Raw genomic sequence first — 22,174 nt, 5'->3', positions numbered from 1 at the left:
TGCGAGGTTTTCGCCTTGTCTACTTAGGTCGAGGCTTAGGTACTGAATTCAATTAATCTCCAAAATATTGTAGTCATTTCATTGTAAGTTGTAACATTAGACCATCAAAATCGTCGTAGCCGTAGCCGAGCATCTCAAGGTCAGCTTCATTTTAATTTGGGTTATATTACACCAGATAAAAAAAAACATTTTAAGTTTAATCTCCAAATTTTATTAAGTTCTGGACATTAGACGGTGTTATTTTTATTTGTAGGTAAATAAAATACTTATTTTACGCTTCCAAACAGAAGCAATGAGAACTTGTTTTATACATTTAGTTATGGTCCTTGGTGAAATGAGTATGTATCAATTAGTTGTAATTTATTTCGTTCTATTCAACCGTATACAAATATACAAGGTGTTCTATTTAAATTTCCAAAGATGACGACACTTCATGTGAAACAGGAGGATGTGTTACTTAATATTTCCATAAATAAAAAAAAATGACGGAGTACTATCTCATCTGGTTGACGGTTGACTTGCTATACTTTCATTACTGGTTATAATTAAATTTGTAAAAAAAGTTTTTATGAAGTACCTAATTATTTATTATGTATGACCAGTACTATCATCAAATTACCACATCACGAATTTGAATTCATTTAATAGTAATTTCTTAAATAAACAAACTTGGTATATACCTATAGGTTTTTTTAAATAAATTTTACAGCCACGTAAAAACAACGGTGCGAAAGAGTTGTACCAGACATGAAATTAGATTTTATTTCTGTTAAAGATACCTTACCGAACAATAACAGAACTGAAAACATAGTACATGAATGTAAAAGATATATTAAAACAATAATTTACAAAAAGAAGGTGCTGGATTTGAAACGCTCGACTGGTTAGTTATTTCGTTATGCCGCGCGCCGCCGCCGCCGTTAGAAAATATAACATCGAAAAATGAATAATTTTGAAAATTTTACTTCAAAATGTATGAGAGCGCCAGACATGTACCTACATACAAAGAAATACAAAATTAGTTTCTATTCTTATATCCTGATGCGAGAACAAAATTCTGTTTGATTTAATACAATTTAAAATTAATATAGTTTATAGCTGAAACAACCTTGAAATTAATTTTTACAAAGCAGCAGTTAATGTTAAATGCTAAACAGAAGTTATAATACATTGGGAAAAATACGGTTAGCATGTTCATTGTCCTCTATCTCATTTCCTAATTATAACAGGGAATATATTAGTGCATATTTAACACTTATTGTAATTGTATACATAATATACATAAACTACTACCGTATTAGTAAATTCCTTTATTTATACGAAAGTGCTTAGAGCTAATCTTCCTTGACCGAATAAAAAGTATGGAATATTTTCCATACCACTCTGATAAAAAAAGGCTCATGAAAAGTATCTAAGTACCTAGGTATGTATCTACCTAGGTAGGTACTGACATTTTGACATCATTTTTCAATGAAACCAAAACAATAGTTGGTTCGTGTAGCTTACGGTTTAGTCGTGGTCATCGTTTATCAAAACAATTGGAAATCTCAATTTAAAAAAATATAGCCAACAAAAAACTAATTATTTAGAAGAAAACACCCTGTATTCTTTGCAGAAAATGATACACTCACATTAAAAACTTATTTTTTACTAACCTCGATGGTATTTTTTTGGTTGCAGCGAATATAATTTTTAATTACGAATAACTGCCTATCTTAAAATGTTTTGCTAGTATAAATACTTCAGGGTGTTGCAATTAAAACTTTCCACCTGGAAAATATCGGAATTAAAAAAAAACTGAGACACGTCGATTTTCTTTTCAAGAGGGACACCTGATGGCATAAGTTTTGGTGTCTTGGAAACTACCCCTTCGGCAAGTGTGTAAATAAATGGCACCCTATGTTGAGTGACACGTCATTTTAAAGCTTTTTCAATTCTGCTCACGACATACGACTTTTTAAATTTTGGTTTGGATATGACAATAAAATCACCAATTAAAAGAATAAGACAAAATATCAATTATTGAAAGAATGTTTTTAATAAGTGTTCAAACTGGTTTTCCTCCACTTATCTGACGACATTCTCGAACAATTCGACGACGAAGCGTCTCAAGTGAGTTCGCTTGTGTTGCATACATTTTCGACTTAAGTGTCCCCATAGAAAAACGTCTAAAGGCGTTAGATCTGGCGATGTGGGAGGCCACTCAATCGAACCTCTGCGTCATATCCAGTGATTTGAAAAGTTCTGATTAAGAAAATCACGCACGTTACGTTCATAGGACCTGTTCACGTTGATGCTTTCTGTTTGCAACCGATCCAGTTTCCGAAAATTTATGCACTAAATCCAGGACGTACCGATGCGAAGTATTTTTGTCAAGATGAAAAATCTGTGCTGCCTGCAGTGTACAGTCATTATTCTTCTAGAACAAGGGTCGGCAACTGGCGGAACGCGGTCCAGGTCCGGACCGCAGAAGGTAAAATACTGGACCGCTAAAAATTTTTTGAAAGTATAAATTACTCAAATAAATGATTTAAAAAATGTTTTTTACGTTTAAGTGCCAATCTTATCATTTTTTCTAGTATTTTACAATTGTGTGTTTTGAGTTCTTAATGGTTAGTAAGCAGATTAAATTAGAGTCCAAATTAAAATAAAAAATAAGAAATATGAATTTTTTTCTGGACCTCGTTAAAAATTTTCAAAAGTATCCGGACCCCACCTAAAATTACTTGCCGACCCCTGTTCTAGAACAAACTAATTATTTCCACTTTTTCAGCAATTGTATAAACCATCTCCACGAATTGGAATTCTATCGACTTTGTGATGATTTTACGAGATATTGTCTCGACCAGACAAGACGAGACAATATTGTCTCGTTTAAAGTAAAACAGGTAAAAAAGTTGAACTGATAAAGTATGAAGTTTTTGTATGACAGATAAACGTAAAATAAAAACAATTTTTTTTTTCGAGAAATTGCTGAAGAACGTCATCAGATAACGCCCGAAATAGTTCGAAATGTTCATTCGGTAGTGGAGTAAAGATTTATTATTGTATGGAAGCGGAGGGAAATCAATTTGAACACTTAATAAAATAACATTCTTTCAATCATTGATATTTTGTCTTATTCCTTAAGTGATGATTTTATTCAAATTCAAATCGAAATTTAAAAGGTCGTATGTCGTCGTGAGCAGAATTGAAAAAGCTTTAAAATGAGGTGTCACTAAACATAGGCTGTCGTTTAAAGTATGTCATTTAAGGGGTAGTTTCCAAGACACCAAATCTTACGCCATCATGTGTCCCCCTTGAAAAGAAAATCGACGTGTTTCAGGTTTTGTTTTTTTTTTAATTCCTATATTTTCCAGGTGGGAATTTTAATTGGAACACCCTGTATGTACTAAGTTAATTTCCATTTCGTGTGTTTCTTTTTGTTTATTATAAAACCAAATGAGCGTTTCGAATGCAAAGGTAAGTAACAAAAAGTGCGAAAAAAAAAATAGAAATTAAATTATTTTAAAAACAATAGGTGCACAACCGGATACATACACAACAGTCCATATTTCTAATCTTTATCTGCTCCATTATCATAGTTTACTTCAAAGATTAATTTTTAATGGGAGAAAACCTCGAATTATTTACTCACTTGAATTCTTATACAGGTACCTACTGATCGGGCGATAAAACATAAACATTACAAATTAGAATTATCAGAAAAGATTACAATTTGAATTTGCATGTAAAAATTATGCCACCATTCAAAAATATTGCTCTTCCTTAAGTATTACAAAAGTTGTTTTGAAATTACATACCTAAGAGACATTTTAACCTACAAGGGTAGAGACAAAGATATATTTTGTAAAACAATGTGGTTGTGTGTACATGTATGTATGTAGTTGTTTACTACAAAATTAATGGTGTTGTTTGCGGGATTGTAATAGGATAAGGTATTTCTCCAAACTTGTTGATATTGTTAAAAATACCTATAAGTCTGACGCTTTGGAACGTCATTATGTATATCGGTTGTATTCTTGGAAAAAAGGACGGATGTCAAAAAATACATATTCAATTGTTACTAATTGTATGTAGGTATCGAATAAATTATTGTATGTGATTTCATCCTGAACTGTTTCGAATTATATCGTATACAAATTGTGCGAGGCGGGGCGAGTTCATGAAAGTGGTCTACAGTGGTGGGATTTCGTAAATAAAATATGAACTGAACATGTGTATACCAGAAATGTACAGCGCAGTGTAATAATACGTCCAAGGTCAAGAGTAAATTGCCAAAAAATCAGTGCTATTTATTGTGCTCTGCCGTTGTAATACACATTTTCTTCTGTTCATTTTTTTGAATTGATTCACACAGTGATTATAACCAAATGTCGATTTAATCAGACTTATTTAAGACAAAAGATACAGCCGAAAAACTGATTTTACTTTAAAATTGTCACATTACAAAATTTTTCGGTGACCGGAAATAAACATTCTTGTGCTTTTCACACAAATTTTCATTTTATTTATCCCAATAGGTATTACATTATTATACGTATTGATGTAATCGAAAGTAAAACTATCAAGAGCAATTTAAGATATAAGAGGTTAGTCAAAAATAAATGAATGGAAATTTATTTATAATGAAACAAGAAGTTGAACAAATCAAGAAATTTGTAATATGAACCTAGGTATAATGTTACCTGCAAAAAATAGTTTTTTAATTTCAGTTTTTTTGTCAATCTTTTTCAGTTGACGTTCAATTATTTCTCTGGTCGCACCGGGCTCCTGATTTAGCAGAACTTTTTACATTTGAAAATGAATTTTACCTTATTTTTTAGAATCAATTTGGAATTTTATTTCGACAAGTTGCTGATTGCGTGAATTTTTTTTAGAATCGAACAAAAACCTGTTTAGGTTTGGAAATATAATATCGGCTTTTTTTCTAGAAAGAGGGCCTGCGTAGAGCCTACGAATGCCACGAAAAGTGATTAATAGAATTTACTAAGGAAAGCGGTGGAGATTAAAAAAGAGTCAATTGCAACTTAAGCCATAAAAACTTTTGTGTATTTTCTGCAAAAACCTTTACGCCTATGAAATGATATTTTTATGACCTTAAAATAATGAGTAAGTATTAGTTCGAATACGTAACTTATTTAAAATTACTCCAGCTAAAGCTTACCATTCAGATATCAACAATAATTGCTGTAACTTTCTCTGTTGCTGTTCTAACCGATGTTACAAATATATAGTATGATAGTACCAATAACAATAATATTTACAATTAAACAGGCAGGAAACCAGTGCGCTAATGAATAACGTTTCTCATAAATAAGAAAAACTTTCGCTTTGGCTTCTCTTTATTAATTAGAAATTCTGTCTAAACTGAGGTCCTAACTATGTTATTTCAATTTACTCGTGCCTTTATTATAAAATAAAGATACACACAATATACCTACTTTATTAATATCTAAACAATAATTTAGGCATTCGATTCTGTCAAACCCTTTGTACCTACCTATTAGGAATTATAACGGTACGTACCCTACTCTACCGCCCTACTGGTATTAATTTTTCAGTTAATTAAAACTAAATTTAAAATACTATCAAGTAAGGACTATATTTATTCAGAATCTAGTGCATTATCATCAATTTTACTTTTATCAAAGCATAAACCACAAAATGTGGACGTGTTAGGCAGGTATTTGCTCCGGTTACTCGATATCTTGGAACTTGCTTATCTAAACTATTCCACCCCGTACATTGTCGTGGAAATTTATTAATGCGGCATAGCCGCCGTACAACCTATTCAAATGTGGCATATATATTATACCCGCACAATAGCTGCATTTAATTCTTGATGTTAAAACAAACACAGGTGCTGGTCAGCTATTAATGGACCATTATCAAAATGTTAATAAGCCAAATGAACGGTGCTGTAGCGTTAAACAGAACAGTCTCAACCTCAACTCCTCGACTGTTTACATCAACATCATGCCACCTTTATCAGCTTGGAAATTCTCGTTACGGGACAAACACAAATAAAAACAGATTCATCTCCACCACTTTTAGAATCGAAGAGGGACAGGAAAACGGACCGTTGTGCAAAATCATGCACTATTTTTGTTGTTTTGTTCTGTCAAACATTTTGAATCTAGTTATCGATTGTCGTTCTAGGACAATAAAGGATCGCGCTTAGCCACTCAATACCATTTATTTTAATTGTCGTCCCCTGAGTAGGTTCGTTTGACAATGAGATATGTTTATCTGCGATTAATAGACCCGAAATTGTGCTGATTGTATACTGGCACTGTGTTGTTTACGTCGTCATCAGTCTGCCGCGGCGCTGGCATTGTAAAATTATTGTCTACATACCTGGGTCGTTACTTCATTGACTTCTTTCATAATCTTCTCGAAAGCTGCCGTCTCCTCGGCCTGCCGATGATTATGGAGAGCTATTTTTTCACTAAACTTCCTAGGATTCGCCATGATTGCTAAACTGCTCACTGCACTGCGCGGCGGCTCCCGATAAGACGCGCGAGCTTCTAGGGTCGAGGAGTTCAGTCGATATCCTAGTGCTCTTTTTGCGCGGCACCCAATTCACTATTGTTTTAAACTATGAACTAACAGAATAACTTACGCCACGTGAGGACGTCGCACAAGGTCTGCTTGGATTTTGAGCACTTCTATCCTGTCTCCACTATGTAGGAAAACCTTGAACTGCGATGCGGTATGCGGCTGATAACGGACGGCTCGAAATAAGTGAGAGTATTTATACATATAAAAAAATATTAGGTGTTCATCATAAATAAGCCTTAGACGTCTTCCTGTGTTATGCAACCAACTATTCGTCACAGCATCCTACAGAATTTTTGAGGTTTCACAATGCTTCAACTGTTTAAATTATTTTAATTGACGTTTCTTAGAAGTTATAAAAGTGAAAAACGTCAAATATCTGTCGAGGTGTATCATTTAGAAATTCATATCTTAAAATAATATTGTTTCCCATGGTGAAAGTAAAGCAGAAAATTATCGTCACTGCAATTTTTTCAAAAATGGACTCGACACTAATCTGATAGAACTACATTGTGTGACTAGAAATATTAAGTTGTCTATTTAAGTCTTCAAATAGTAGATAAGTAGATACCATTGAAATAATGCGAATATTTTCCTAATCAACTGAATGAAGTATTAAACAAATGTTAAATTTTAAGTTATGGTAGTAATGAAGCCACCACACTGAAGTACAGACAGTGGTAGTGTTTAACACTACTTTTATAAGTTACACTGTATATCTGACAGTATTTATAACTGTTACAAGTTAGTCAATGTGCATTGTGACAAAGTAAGTTATTACAGAATCCTTTGCGAAAAACTTACAAAAGTACATTTTATTGACTTGCAACACTGTATATTTATTACAATCTAAAATATTCGTCATACAAATATCAACAAACGTTGCTTTCTCAGTTTTCAACCTCGTCCTCGATAGGTTTGAAATGATTCAACAAATTGACGGTCCAATCGCCATCCACCCCTTTTGTGAATTCACGGATGAATCTGTAATTGCAAATGGAGATCTTCTGCTGGTACTCGGGCAGCATACCTACGTTCAGTGGGGGCTCTTCTCCCTGAGATCGCATACTTGCCAAACCTTTGAGGGAGTGATAGACCATTGTGATTTCGACAAAACGTTTCTGTTCCTTGCCTTCTTCCTCATTAAATATTATTCCTACCTTAAAAACACACAGATAACTGTTACATAATAGTTGTTTTAAATGATATTTACGCTTATCCAGGAAGCTCATTCTTTATGAATAACCTAAAATTGATCAGAAATTTTTTTACTTACTTGATATGGAAACGAAAAGTATATATCCTCCCTGCTGATTGCTAATTGTTCTCGTTGACTTAATGACATTAAAGAGACTGTCTTCTGTAAGGTGGGAATAATATCTAGTGTTACCAAACCTTCCAATGCTTTTAGGTCTCCTTCTGCCAATTTTTGTGAAACTACCTACAAGAAAAAAAAAACAGTGAAAATCTTTTAAATTTAAGTCAGTGCAAAGGCACTTAATACCTTTGTAACCTTTGTAAGAAGTCATTCTATAAACAGTAATTTTAGTAATGCTACTTCATACCTCCACTGCTTTCTTCGATCCTGTTACGAAATCGGGAAGATTAAATTCTCGATCTAAATAAGGTTTGATAATGAAAGTTGCGAGAATAAAATTTCTTATTGATTTAAGTAAAGAAGGCCACACGATTTTTGGAAAATCAGGCATTAGTTGAGGTAGTTTGTTTGAAGGTGGCCCACATTTTTCTTCAGAAAACCATCTCCTTTGTAGAAAGTAAATAGCTTTTTCATTTTTATCATCAATCAAAAACAACGGATTTGAGGTTATGTTTACAAATGTTGAACACTGGCATACTGTAGAACCTAATTTATGTTCTAAACTATTTTTTAATAACACAGTCTTTAATAATTTGGTATATTTACAATAATTTCGAAAAATATTTTTACTCGCTAGATTAACGTTCATTTTAAAAACAAACATAACATTTCCAATTTCTAAAATTATGACTTTCTGCTTTTTTGCTTTTTTTTACAAGCGACGTTACCAACACTACATGCTACCAAGGTTGCCAACTCATATCAATCATAATTCACAATTACCTATGAATTCTTAGTTGAGAGCATAAATTTACAGTTAGTCTATTATTATATTTAATATTCGCCCTATTTTGGGACACATTAAAACCGCCTTATAAATATCCCAGAGTAAATTAGAAAACAGAGACTAAATTTGCGCGCACTTTAGAGTATATACTACGCGCGCACGGTGTACAGTGAACGCGCCCTTTGTCACTTCCCCTTCAAACTTGAAACATCCTATAGGTATAAATGTCAAATTGATAGTTTTTAGTACTTTAAATGAAAACACTTTTTATTTACATTTACATTTCTCCGCGAATAAAAATAGATACTTTTGTTAAAATTGTATAAAAATACATTTATCCATTATTTACTGCGCATGCGTTGATCTGATCTCCATCGACCAGCTGTTTTTACTAAATTGTCTGAGAAAACAGAACTGAGAGGGCAGGCAACCAACAGACGGATAAATCGTAAGGGAGTGTAGCGAGTGGCAGTGCGAAGGTCTCTTTGTTTTTGTTCAAATAAGTAATCCCTTTAGTTTCTGCACGATCATTTGCAAATGTTGAAACAAACCAGTGATTAACTTCTGTATAAAATAAACGTCTATCGGCAGTTTTCAGTGCATCATATCAAGTTTATTTTGGTTATCCTGGATGAATGGCGTCTTGGCCAACTCGCCCATAAAATAAGCAGTTCTTTCTTTCCCTTAAAATTCAGTGGACAATCGTAGTGATTGTGAGAAGTAATGGCAAATACCAAATCGACGAGTAGTGCCCTAAGAGCATTAGCTGTAGAGTATAAGAGTTTACAAGAGGAACCCGTGGAGGGTTTTTGTGTGAAGCTCGTGAACGAGGACAATCTTTTTGAATGGGAAGTAGCTATTTTTGGGCCTCCCGATACATTGTACATGGGCGGTTGTTTTAAGGTAAGTTTTTTTTTAGATCTCATTACAAACAAAAAGCTGCTGACTTTATGCCTTTGAAGTTTAAATATTTTGGATAAGTTGTAGGAATTTTGCTAATAATGGTATGCCCAGAAAATATCGAAATATTTGTATAATTCTAATTGTACTATATTGTACAAATCACAATGTACCCCACATTGTGATTTGTAGGTATATCTATAGTGTATCGACCTACCTAACTACGATACCTACCTGCGATCGGGATTCGAGCAATTATAAATGGACGACACGAGCTTAATACCTGGAAATCCAGCTAAATATCATATTGAGAAATAATAGAGAAAAATTAACAATTATTTAAAATGTAATGTAATTATTTAGGTTACTTAATGCAAATCAGAGAAACCTCATGTTCAGTTAGTAAAAGTGTAAAAGAAACATAATAGTTTACCGTTTTTAGATTAACTTGTTAATTACAATAGAAAAGTCTATGGAAAGTAACACATAAAAACTAAGAAAGGATTTATTTAATATTTTATTCACCTGTATAAGGTGAATCAGTAATAAGGTCAGTAAGTCAAAATTTATATTTCCAATATTACAGATGCGTTCTTCGTTCTGTCAGAAATATTGATAGCTATCTAGATAATATCATTTTTGAGTTAAAATCCTACCTATAGGTGATTCTGAAATTCAAGAAATGTAAATGCCTATATAGAAATCTACTTTCGAACCTACCAATCCCTCTCGAAATAAAATATATTATTGCCCCGTCCTGTATACTGCTAATATGTACCATTGGGAAGTTGATTAGTTGAGCAGTACGAAACAATTCTTTTGTCTTGTAGGTACCTATTTTAGAGTCAAGTTTAAAGGTAATTACTTACTGTTTTTTAGTATCACAAACCTTTCACATAGAAAGATGAAGACACGTTTGCTGAACAAGTAGGCAAGAACCTATTGTGAAATGGAACGCCGATGAGCCGTTTCACATTGTTCTAGCAGTTATTTAAGTTGTAAAATAATTGGTTAATATTTATTTCAACATACTGGTCTTCGGAATACGTAGATATATACCTATAGTTCTTTTCGGAAACGCCTTTATATATAACTATAAAATACAGGTTTACATATTTAATTTTTCTTATACGCATTTATTTTGGATAATATTTTTGGATAATTTTTTAAAAGTAACTTACAGCGTAAGGAAACTAGAAAATTTTTAAGTTAATCGATCATGGGTATTTCCATTACCTGACTTATGTTTTAGTAATTAGGTAAAAAATTGGGTCGCGAATAATGTGACGTTCCGTTTTTGTTAACGATGACTTTCCTTTGTAGAATTTTGTGAGTTACATTAACTGCTGTTGTAAAATATTTCTGCACTTTCGCTTGATAGGCTAAACACAGTCGCACTTTCGAGTACGTTGCGGTTTCCTGAAAAGATATTTTTTGTTTCTTCAAGGCTTACGCGATCTTTGTGCGAGTGTCGAAACCTTGGCCGGGGAAATAAACGTATTACCTGGCGTAATAAGGCTTTGTTTTTAGATAGGAAGTCTGTCATGAAGGAACTACAAAACTGATTTTTTGTGTGACGTTCGATGTTAGGAACATCGTTCTTTTAACGTTTAGCAATATTAGGCACACAATGGCGATGTAGGTACCTAATTATTTAATTGTATCTCTATGTTAAAGATTTTTATTGTTTTTGAAAATGGGATTGCGTTTTGCATTAGGCGTAAGGTTATACGAATGTGTAAATAAGATTTTATCGCACTAGTTTTTGTTAATTCAAAGGCTTGAAACAAGGAGTGGATTAGTAAATCCCGAGTCTGCTTGTGGCTTGTGTATTTTTAGGTGGAATGCCAGATATGCGTTAAATGTGTGTCGCCGGTGTATTTAAATGTTTTGATAAAAGTTGTACCTATCTACTACTTTCACAGAAGAGTTGGATGTTAGAAAAAAGGGGACCCTATATTTTCATCGCTCCCCCCTCTTTTCGAATGATACTTTTTAAAAACAATTATTTTTCACCGCTTTTTCTTATACAAATAATCTTGTATTCTTGTTCCAGGCGAGGATGAAATTTCCAACAGACTATCCGTATTCACCACCGTCAATTAGGTTTTTAACAAAAGTTTGGCACCCAAACGTCTACGAGGTGAGTGTTTTTAATTTATTTATGTTTACCTATTTAAAAAACGGCACGACGATGAGACAGATAGTTACCAAACGGTTAGATCACACTCCTGTCGAAACTAATTAAGGTTGCACTTTGCACCACAGCTGTAAGTGATTGTATAAATGATATAATGTACAGCTTTTTTCGTAAAATTCAAGATGATTCACGTAGAATGTAAGAGCCCAAGAGAAAAAGTTCACACCTCTTTAATAATAGTGATGGAACATTTGAAATGATAGTCCGTAATAACAGAGAAATCACTTTTTGTGCTGTCTATTGATCCCCACTGACGTCACGACAGTGAAACGCTACATTTTATAATTGATTCGACATTTACATGACGAAATTGCCTTTGCCTTGGAAACAATTAAAGCTTATCGGCGATTGGTCATTTACGGGGTGTTACATTAAATCGCAGTACCTACAATAAAATCAAGAACGAGGCAGCGTTTTATAAGTTTATGAAATGAACCCAGCGCGTTGTTGAGAAATGAAATGGCAGGAAATGTCTACAAAAAGGAAAATAAGTGTCGGTGAAAAACACTTGTTTGTTACTGAAATTTACCATTTAAGACTTATTAACAAAACTTTACAGTATATTTTGATGCCAGTAGATTGACCCGAAATACTAACATTTTTTTAATATACGTAAATTGATTGTGAGCAAGTATCCCATCTTTCCCCTATATATTTTTTTATGTTAACTATTGTCACAGACGCCTGGCCTGCTGTGATTTTTATATGATTGTATTTTTCGTAAAAACACGTTAAAGACTTTTTTATGAAAAAAGTAACGAGAAAAATTATTTATTGGTTATTTTTCTACAAGCCGACGACTTTAAGAAAATGCTAAATAGAATTTTTGGGGCTCGCGTCTAGGATGCTATGATATCAAAAACAGTTGGCTGGAGTGACAATAAAAAATTAAATATAAGTAACTGTATATATTTTCTGTTACTGAATAACTATTTTTCATTTCATAGCTAATATGTATCTATTTTTTTCTTCAAATGTTTTACAAAACTATTTTTTGAGGGGCGTAGAATATCCTACGGTGTTTTGTTTTTGATTACATTTCATCGTAGACGTACACCACGGCCTTCTTCAACTAGACGGCCGTGCGAACACCATAAAGTTCGAAAAAAATAACCAATCGATTTCTTAAATTTATATCCATCTATATGGGGCGACGCTCAATAAATCCTGTTTTTTTTTTTTAAATAAAGGTATTCCCAAATTTCTGAAAAACCCACCCAAATAAAAAATGAGATCCATGTATTCTAACAAAAATCTGGCCATAAATTATTCATTTTCAACAAAAAATCCGATGACATCAGCATAGAACATGAATTTTCAATATTTGGGTATTTTAGTTTACAGAAACTTATTTTTTTTTATTGGAAGAACTATTATATTTTTTATTTTATTATTTTAAGTCGACGGCGACGTAGGTTCGTTGATTATGGCCAAACATCTTTTTTGTTTGTTTTTTAATTAAATAGCCAGATATAATATGTCGCGCCTTATTTGCATTATAAATTTGAATCATATTTATTTTATAGTAAATATAATGGAACTGGGAGGTGTCGCTGTCTGTATAGCAAGCAATTGAGATAATTTTCGACTGTTTATAAGTACGTACATGTAATCGCAGCTATACAATACATATTTATTCATTTATAGCTGGCAATAATGACTAGTAGTATAGAAGGCTTCGCTATCGATTCGGAAAATCGAAAAAAATGTCCATCTATCTGATATCTTCTTTCAACAGTCTCTTGATTCGTATACCTGTATGCTTCTTCATAATATAACACGAAAACACAGGACTACACTGTATTTATTTATTTATTTATTTATTTATTTATTTCAATTCATGTCAATACACACCAGAGTTTTTACACACGTCAAAAGAAAAGGAAAAGGACATAACTTAGTATGCTGAGATTACTTACTATATAAAAATATACAAAGATAGGTAAAATCAATATAAAATAGTTACAGACTAACAACATCATTAAAAATACTACAAACATACAAAACAATACATGTAGATAGGTACAGATGATAAGAACTAACATATAGTTAAAACTAACAAATTAAATATTGTGCAAGTCACTTGATAAAAACTGATTAAAATCATAAAAAGCGTTTCTCAATAAATAATTCTAAATTCTTCATTTTTTTTTTTAAAGTAAATTCTTCATTCTTTTTTTAAAAGTATTTATATTTAAAATCCTTACATAATCAGGGAGAGCTTTATAGAATTTTAAACCCCAATATCCTGTACCATTTCGTGTTCTAGTTAGTCTTACATGTTTATTTGAGAGGTAGTTCCTATTGCGGGTATTATGGTTATATGCGGTTATTGTTGCGGGGGTGGTAGTCCTGTAGTCAGGGGGCCCAATTGCCTCCTTCATTTAGATGTAGTTATTCAAGTGTTTTTTGTGTATTTTGAGCTGCAGAACACGAATTTTTTGGGTAGAAGTTTGCACGGATGTCGATAAGTTTTTTATTAACAAAAAACTTGCAAAATACTGAGAACTTAGTTTTTGGCAAAATAAAAAGTATTTTCTTGTTATTTGACCCATTTTAAGAAGAAAATGTCTCTTGCATTTTTTTTGTTAAACGCATAGTTTAATCGAAAATTCAATTTTTGCGATTTTCAGTTGTTAATAACTTTTGATTGAATAGGTATTTTGTAATTCTGATGACTGCGTTTGAAAGTTCACGTTAAATACTACAAATTATGAGTAATTGCAGTGTGAAAATTTGTTTTTTTCCACTGTTATTTGAAGCCATAAACAAATAGCGATTGAGCGTTCAGAAGGGTGCGTCGCCATGTATGTAAGAGAGCGGTTGCCTTCTTATAGGCGTTTAATACACGATCTTGACGCGTACTCTTCATTTCTAGACCAAAGAAACGATGAAAACTGAACGAAACATTAACAATTTAATGAAAATATTACAATAATTAAAATTAAAATTTTTGTGACAAATAATGCAGATCTGATTTAATTAAGCTATTTATCTTGTAACATGAACGTTAATAATTCTACATCTTCAGTGTAATTTTGAAGCGCGACTACAAACAAATTTTAAAAATAAATGAAAATCGTTTAAAACAAAATGGATTAAAAAGGCGTGGAAAATTTGAAATATCCAAGATATAATGTTTGCATGGTTAATTCTAATTTGCTTTGTAAACATTATTATACGATATATATGAAAAAATTAGCGAAATTATATTAGTTTTATTAATAAACGATAATAAAAAAATTATAATATATAATAATTTTAATTATTGTTCTTCTTTTTTCCATATCTCCTTAATCAAGGCTGAAATATTTCGAAAACTAATCATGTTAGCCTTGATTTTTTAGAGGCATAATGTCGGTGCCCTGATTACGCAACTTTTTCCTACATTTAAGCTAGTTTGTATCTCTTACCGTTTCCGAGATCCCTGTAATGAGAAGCGAATTTAAAAAAATATTTTGTCAATCAAATTAGTATTTTTATTTATATTTTTATTATGCATCCGTACCAATATTAGTTAATATTTAATAAATCATGTAAAAAAATATTTTTTAAAAAGCAATAGAATAATTGGTTGAGATATTTAATTGGTATCAAAAAAATATGGTGACTTTAAAATAAGCCATACAGAAGCAATCTGTTTTATTAAATTATTATTATTAATTTTCCATTGTCTCTAACAGTTGTTTTAAAAAGTCACGACTGGTAACGCTGATAATGCACTGATATAATTTACCACATTAATTTCGGGTGGCTCGATTTACGCCGCCCAGTGGCGGTGCAAACAAGAATTATGGTGTATTTAAAAAACTTATTATAGACTTGACTATTTATCTGATTAAAAAAAAAAAACAGGATTTCAGATTCGGATTCAGAGGAACACGTACTATTACGTTTAAAAAACTGATCCCCACGTAAAGTTACACCCTGTATAATAATTTGATTTCTTTGTGTTCGCGAACACGATTTTACATTCAAAATTTGATCCACTTGTTGAATCGTATCATGTAAGCTATTATCTCGAAGACTGAGATTCTGCTAGTTTACACGATATGAAGCCCGCCACTGGTCGTGCCCTAGTTATCACATTAATCGTTCGGGCATTTGAAACCCATTCGAGCTTTTCACACTCGACCGGCCAGCCGAGAGGAGTTGAAAAGTGAAAATGCTGTCGTTTTTGTAGGCAGGTAGGAACTATTACAGTGCAGCCTCTGCGTAATAAATACATTAAGTCAAGCGTTAAGTTAATCGAATCATTCGATTTTATTTGCTCTAAATAACTTTTTTGCAAAATAGTGTTGCATAATAATCCAAAATCGGAGGTTAATATTATTCACGGTAATGATGTTTGTGTCTCTGCCTAATAAAATTACATCGTACTTGATATCCATATCTACTACTAATACTAATTAAAACATTTCAGTTCCAGTAATTGTGATAATAATTTTCAGTCATATCATTGCTTAGAAAACTGTATATTTATTTCTCATTATTGTAGGTATACCTACAACTCCAGTCGACATAGATCATAAAACCTGAAAATTTTAAAAAATTAGTAGACATTTATTACACTTTATGACGGGAAAGGGTATGTAGAATGATATCAAAAAATAACCAGAAAAAGAATTGACGCCAAGTCGGCAAATTGCAAATGCCCACGAAAATCTAGATGACCTATCGGAATTTTGATATTCCACATACCCTTCCCCCTCATGAAGTGCAACAAAAAATTTACTAATAAGTTTTTCACGTTCAAACTCTAATTCGACTGGAGTATTCTGACATGCATGGAAATAATCTGTTTATTTCAGTTTAAAGTAAAGTAGGATGCTGTTAAAGTTGGTATTGTAATCGACCAAATTTATTAGGGCTAAAATTAACCCCACTTCCACAATTAACAATCTAATTCATCCCACAGATGACTCGTGAGCTGATGATAAATAAAAAATATTCAACAATTCAATTACCTATACGTTCTTATTACGTTAAACACGTACGAGAATACACACAAATATAGTTTTTAAAGAATAGTAAGGGCTCTGTGTGCATTTGAAGTGAAACAATCTGTCATAGTAGAAGTCAACCAGAGAATAGGTTGTCAGACAACCGTTGTCTGTATCTCGGAAAAGACATTTATTAATCGATATCGTCTACATTGCCTTGCCCTCGGAATCATAAGCAACTCATGTGACAAATTGTGTGGAGGCATTAAAATGTATTTCTTACTGTAATAGAACGCACCACCTTGACTATTTCCGTAAGCTTTGTCCGTCATACTGCCGGATGACGATTATTGCTTTAAAATGACTGAAATTGTATGAAAATTATTTACTGTGTTTCCTTTTATGTTCGTCTCTTTTACGGGGTCGCACACTGGAGCAACGGGCGATAAGCAATACGCAACTAGCAATACACGATATTATCACCTTTTCACAATACACTACTAATCAGATGTTGTCCCGCACACTGAAGCAATGCGATATTGCCTGTAGGAACAAGTTGCTCGGCGATTTATCGGTGATAAACCTGCATGTCGGTCGTTTCATTTTCAAAGCAAACATTCAGGCAATAAAATTCGAAAAATGCTAGATGATCCTATAGCGAATATTAAATTTGTGAAAATCGTCGAAAAATACCCATGTATTTATGATATAATCGTACACATTATAGCAAAAGGGAGATGGGTAGCAATTGCAAATGAATTTAAAGATTCTTTAATTTTAATTAACTAGTATTTATTCAAATATATTATACAGTGTGTCTATAATGTATTACACATATTTTGTTATATTATACAGGTACAGGTAATGCAGTTTCTTCCTTCGCAATATAATCTTTTAACTGATTTCTCAACTCCTATGGGGACTTGCCATTATTGGGTGAATTGTTAGGAATAATCTGATTTGTGTTGCTTTGATGTGAATCAAACGCACAATATTATTTCCCGTTGTCTATCGCTAGTTGCTTATTGCTTATTGCCTGTTGCTCCAGTGTGTGACCCAGCACTTTAAAGATACTTAACAAACTTATTTGGTCTGGTATTTAGTTAATGTTATTGATATGCCAGTTGAAATGTACGTTTAAAAACATACATATTTACGTTTTTCCCTCGCGAGTTTTTTTTTTGCTTTGCCTTTTAGGAAAACAACATTTTTATTAGAAAAGTTTATTGTTCTGTTGAAATTTGTTTAAATAAATTTTATCGTAAAATACACACAACAATCACATGTAACTAAATAAACCAAGCATTTTTTATCTGTAATTGAAAAAAAAAATCGAGATTAAAATGCAACTGTTGAACTGAATACTAAATAAATTTTAACTGAAAATTACAAAATCTCAATTATTTGGGCTACACTTGGACCTCAATTTTAAAGATGCCATAATTTCCTCTGTAGATCGTAAACATCAAGATCATTTTCATGTTCACTCAAATAGAATTTTTGACAACGGAAATGAAAATTTAACTCTTAAACTTTTGTTAACTTTCTTTGTCAGTAACAAGTGGACAGTACTTGTATGTCTAATCCAATAACATGGTTTATTTTCCCAGTTATTTTGTATATTACAAAATCGCCAATTAAAATTATATCCTCTACTATTTCTTTATATTATAATGTCAATGCAGTGTTAGGAAACGGTCTCTAGTTTTTACATGGTCATGTACGTAGTCACAGACCTTACACCTAAAAGGAGATTATAAGTTTTTTTTTTCGCGACTGAATATTAGTGAATATCTGACTTGTAGTTACTAATTTCTATCCTTTTAATATTAGTTGTCATACGGTAGTTTAAATCTCTTCACTCACTCATACTACACATACTGCAACATACGACTTCCCTCGCGAAAAAAAGCCTTTATGTATGCTGATTTACATTTGTCGCTCCCACATATCTCCCCCTCCTTCCTTTGTATTCCTAAGATATCCTCGGCTCGGTATAAACCATAGGCTTTTTTTTCGCAATTGAAGTTGTATGATGTAGTATGAGTAAATGAAGAGATTTAAACTACCATATGACAACTAAGATCGAAAGAGATAGAAATAGTAATCACAAGTCAGATACTCACCAATATCGAGTCGCGAAAAAAGCCCTATGTCGTAGCTGTAGTGCTTCTTAGCATTTAATAATGTATTTTTTAATGAGCAACCCAAGAGATAAACAATTCCGAGGCCGAGGCAATTCCATTCTGATACAGACGTATGGTTTTGCACCACATGTGAGTCTATCCAGGGGGTAAATCGATGTTTGCGTTAGTATTTGGTAGCGGGAGGTAAAATACGCAGTTTTGTATGAGGGTTGGTACTAAAACTGAAAACTTGAGGTCAGACTACATACGAGTACCTACACACTTTTTCCCTAACACGAAATCGTGTAATAAAATCTGTGTGCATACATTTGTGTAAAAACATTTATACAATGATGGCAACTCCTTTTTTTTTTTAGTTTCCATCGAGAATGGAAAACAAAAGTTTTAAACACAAACGTTTGTCAGTAAACAACTAGTGTGGGCATGTTTGTTCATAAACATCTCAATGTATTGCAATTCTAAATTGAAATCAGTTACACCAGGAACATTAGCGAAAATAAAAGACATCTTTCATCTCGTGGGTCAAAAACTTTTATTAGCTAACTTTTCTATTTAGACAAATAAGTGAGGAAAACAGTTTTTTCACTTTGCAGGGAAAACCATCAATTTTAGTGTGTAAAATTATCTACAAAATGAGACTTGTTAAATTAAAATCGGTTAATAAACAAAAAAGTTATTGCAAAAAATAAACAAGAAAAGCGCCCATTTTTTAATTTGTTTATAACTATCGCATTTATTAAAATTTTATAAAACCTATGACAAGTTGAGGTTTTGTCATACTTTAAAAGTATGCCAAAAGTGGGCGCTGTAGGTGCAATAGTTTTCGCACAATTCAATTTGTTCAATTCTGAAAGCGTCATTGTAATCTTAAAGACGTAATTGAGCGATCTTCTAAAAAATATCACCGTTTTTTTGACATTAACATTCTCAAATTGTGCATTAAAAAACCGGGCGTTTTTCGCTTATAAACAATTTGAATAAAATTGTTGCTATTTATGCTACCTCACCGAAAATAGATACAATGGATAGCTGGCAAAAAAATACAAATTAAAAAAAAGCATCCTCTACGACCAACAGGAGCCAAGATAAGATTTTTTTTTAAATCGTAGCGCAATTGTTTATAAACATTAAGACTTGAATTTTTCACAAAATAAAGTTTACGACGTAAACTACGATTTCCCGTGAATTGCATTGAAAAATGTGGAAAATTCGCGACTCGCAAGCTCTTTAAAGAGGAGGTACTCACTAAGCGGTGGGGGAAGCTCGTCCAAACGAGTCGCGCGCGAGAGAAAAGTGAAATCCAAATTTTGCAATATCTCGGCTTCTATTCATCGTAGAAACTTCCTTTTATTTTTAAACTGGCGTAGCTCGACGAAAAAGTAACAATGGGCATATTTACGAATTCGTAGAATACCCTGAACCCCAGAAAAATTGCATCTTTTATACTTAATTTTTTTTTATTTACAAATATGTCGCAAAAATTATTGTTAAACGAAATATTAATTAAAATTTCAATTTCGGAATTATTTTACTATTAATAATAATAATAATAATAAATTATTTTCAAATTATTATTTCTCATAAAAACAGAAAAAAATTTAAATTTTAAATTGTACATATTATATTGCTTTACCTATATCTATTATTGAAAATGGTTGTGATTAATATTTTTTGAATTAATTTTAATTATGTTGCAAAATTTTACAGCACGCATCAACTTGAACAGTGGATTTCTGAAGCGCGCGCGACTTGCTTGGACGAGCTTCCCCCACCACCACGCTGGACATTTTACTTAGCAAGTACCTTTTCTTTAAAGGGCTCGTGAGTCGTTAATTTTCCACATTTTTTAATGCAATTCACGGGAAATCGTAGTTTACGTCGAATGTTTTGTGGACGTACAGGGGTTATACATATTTTTTTTTAATTATAATTTATTTCGTTAAAATTAATATTTACAAACACTATACATTATGGTAAAAAGCCCTACAACATCTGAAAAACAATTATTATTGAACATCAACTTAATACCTAGGTATTACCGAAAAACTGTTCGTTCGTTTTTCACCTGAATTATCTCAAACTTCTTTAAATTATGATCTCACACAATTGTCTATTTAGCGAGGCATACACTTTATTATCTTGTTTACTGTCTACTTTGTTGTACATTACTTTCCATTGTTTATTATTTTTACTTCTATTTTTTTTTTCAAATCACGTTATCACAAGACTTCCATACCATTATTTAACACACTTCACGTACTTCATAATTACTCCCTTTATTTTGTTTTGTCTTCAATTTGTCAACATTTTAAAATCATACATAAAATGTGCCTATCATTTACCCGATTTATGCTATAAATATTTGTTGTCGATTCTCGATTTACTGCATGTGTTTGTACGTACATTGGTTTAAACTGTTGTTGGACATAATATGGCCTCCTTAATGGTTGTCTTGGAACTCAATTATCCCCAACGGTTGTGTTAATTTACATAATTGCAAGCAAAATAACAATCACTAAAACCAAAACAACTAGATTTGAACGGTCATTATTCATTAATAGCTACAACTTCAATTATTTCATTGTTGTACCTACTGTCTGTCTAATTTGTTAAGTATGAAAATAAATGTGTGCCGGAAAGTTGGAGGTAACTATTATTTTCGGAAATAATTATTTGCACAAGGTCGTTACTCCGATGTCGATACGGTGTTACATTACTCACAGGCCGATGGGGGAGGAATGGTCCCCAGCTGAGGTCGTTCACTCGTCAGAGTTCAATGAAAGTGTTTGTTTCTCATATGCTGTATTTACCTATATCTGTATTCATATATTTTTTATGAAGCATCGTCCAGATTCCTATTTATTCACTTTCAACGAATAACGGTCGACTGTGGAAAAAAATTGTGTGATACCTAGGGTTTGTGTGATGTTATCCACGGTTTCCCTAGCCACGGTTTATGACGTGCGGGAAATTATCTTTGGGATGGAGGAGCTCAGATCACCGAATTGCGGGCGGAAATTTATACTACATTTTCACATGTTTGTCGCACCTCACTTATAAAAAAATAAAAATAGAAGGAATAGGGGAACCTATAAGCAAATCAGCACCTCCCTCGTTTTTCTTTGGTTGCCCTCTAGGGGGTTGTAAAAGATTATTATTTAAATATCTAGAACAGAATTTTCAACTTTACGCCGGAAACAAATTTTTTTATCCCATCTAAACCTTCGTGTTCACAAAAATTTCGAAATACGTCGACTAGGGGGATCTATAAGCAACTCGGAACCACCCTCGTTTTTCTTTGGTTGCCCGTCTAGGGGG

General features: G+C 32.5%; 3 protein-coding genes across 6 annotated transcripts in view; 1 reads left to right on the top strand and 2 right to left on the bottom strand.

Moving 5' to 3' along the window:
* Positions 1-6,672, bottom strand: part of LOC108916061 (CREB-regulated transcription coactivator 1) — a 34,669-nt gene extending 27,997 nt beyond the window's left edge. For all 4 annotated transcript variants that reach the window (XM_018722254.1, XM_018722253.1, XM_018722255.1 and 1 more), the window contains exon 1: positions 6,361-6,672. In XM_018722254.1, the coding sequence (XP_018577770.1) occupies positions 6,361-6,474 (114 nt within the window). In that variant the 5' untranslated portion in view covers positions 6,475-6,672. The remainder of the gene's footprint in view (positions 1-6,360) is intronic.
* Positions 6,673-7,346: 674 nt separating this feature from the next.
* Positions 7,347-8,528, bottom strand: LOC108916056 (m-AAA protease-interacting protein 1, mitochondrial). The gene is made up of 3 exons (XM_018722247.1): positions 8,127-8,528; positions 7,838-8,002; positions 7,347-7,721 (listed from the first exon to the last, which is right to left on the bottom strand). Exons 1-3 carry the CDS (start codon positions 8,526-8,528, stop codon positions 7,452-7,454), a joined length of 837 nt encoding a protein of 278 aa, XP_018577763.1. The 3' UTR covers positions 7,347-7,451.
* A 148-nt stretch (positions 8,529-8,676) lies between these two features.
* LOC108916062 (ubiquitin-conjugating enzyme E2 R2) overlaps positions 8,677-22,174 on the top strand; it is a 28,658-nt gene continuing 15,160 nt past the window's right edge. Inside the window, exons 1-2 of the mRNA XM_018722258.2 lie at positions 8,677-9,569; positions 11,623-11,709. Of these exons, the coding sequence (XP_018577774.1) occupies positions 9,390-9,569; positions 11,623-11,709 (267 nt within the window). The 5' untranslated portion in view covers positions 8,677-9,389. The remainder of the gene's footprint in view (positions 9,570-11,622; positions 11,710-22,174) is intronic.

This window comes from Anoplophora glabripennis, unplaced genomic scaffold, assembly GCF_000390285.2.
Source record: "Anoplophora glabripennis isolate ALB-LARVAE unplaced genomic scaffold, Agla_2.0 scaffold1134, whole genome shotgun sequence".
Classification (NCBI taxonomy): domain Eukaryota; kingdom Metazoa; phylum Arthropoda; class Insecta; order Coleoptera; family Cerambycidae; genus Anoplophora; species Anoplophora glabripennis.
Note: the sequence above shows the minus strand (reverse complement) of the source record. Positions and strands in the feature narration are given on the sequence as shown.

Bases quoted from the DNA above. Each gene is read 5' to 3' on its own strand.
- LOC108916056 (XM_018722247.1), bottom strand. From the start codon at position 8,528: ATGAACGTTAATCTAGCGAGTAAAAATATTTTTCGAAATTATTGTAAA. The intron at 8,003-8,126 runs GTATGAAGTAGC...TTTTTCTTGTAG, and splicing joins GATCGAAGAAAGCAGTGGAG to GTAGTTTCACAAAAATTGGC. The intron at 7,722-7,837 runs GTAAGTAAAAAA...TGTGTTTTTAAG, and splicing joins ACTTTTCGTTTCCATATCAA to GTAGGAATAATATTTAATGA.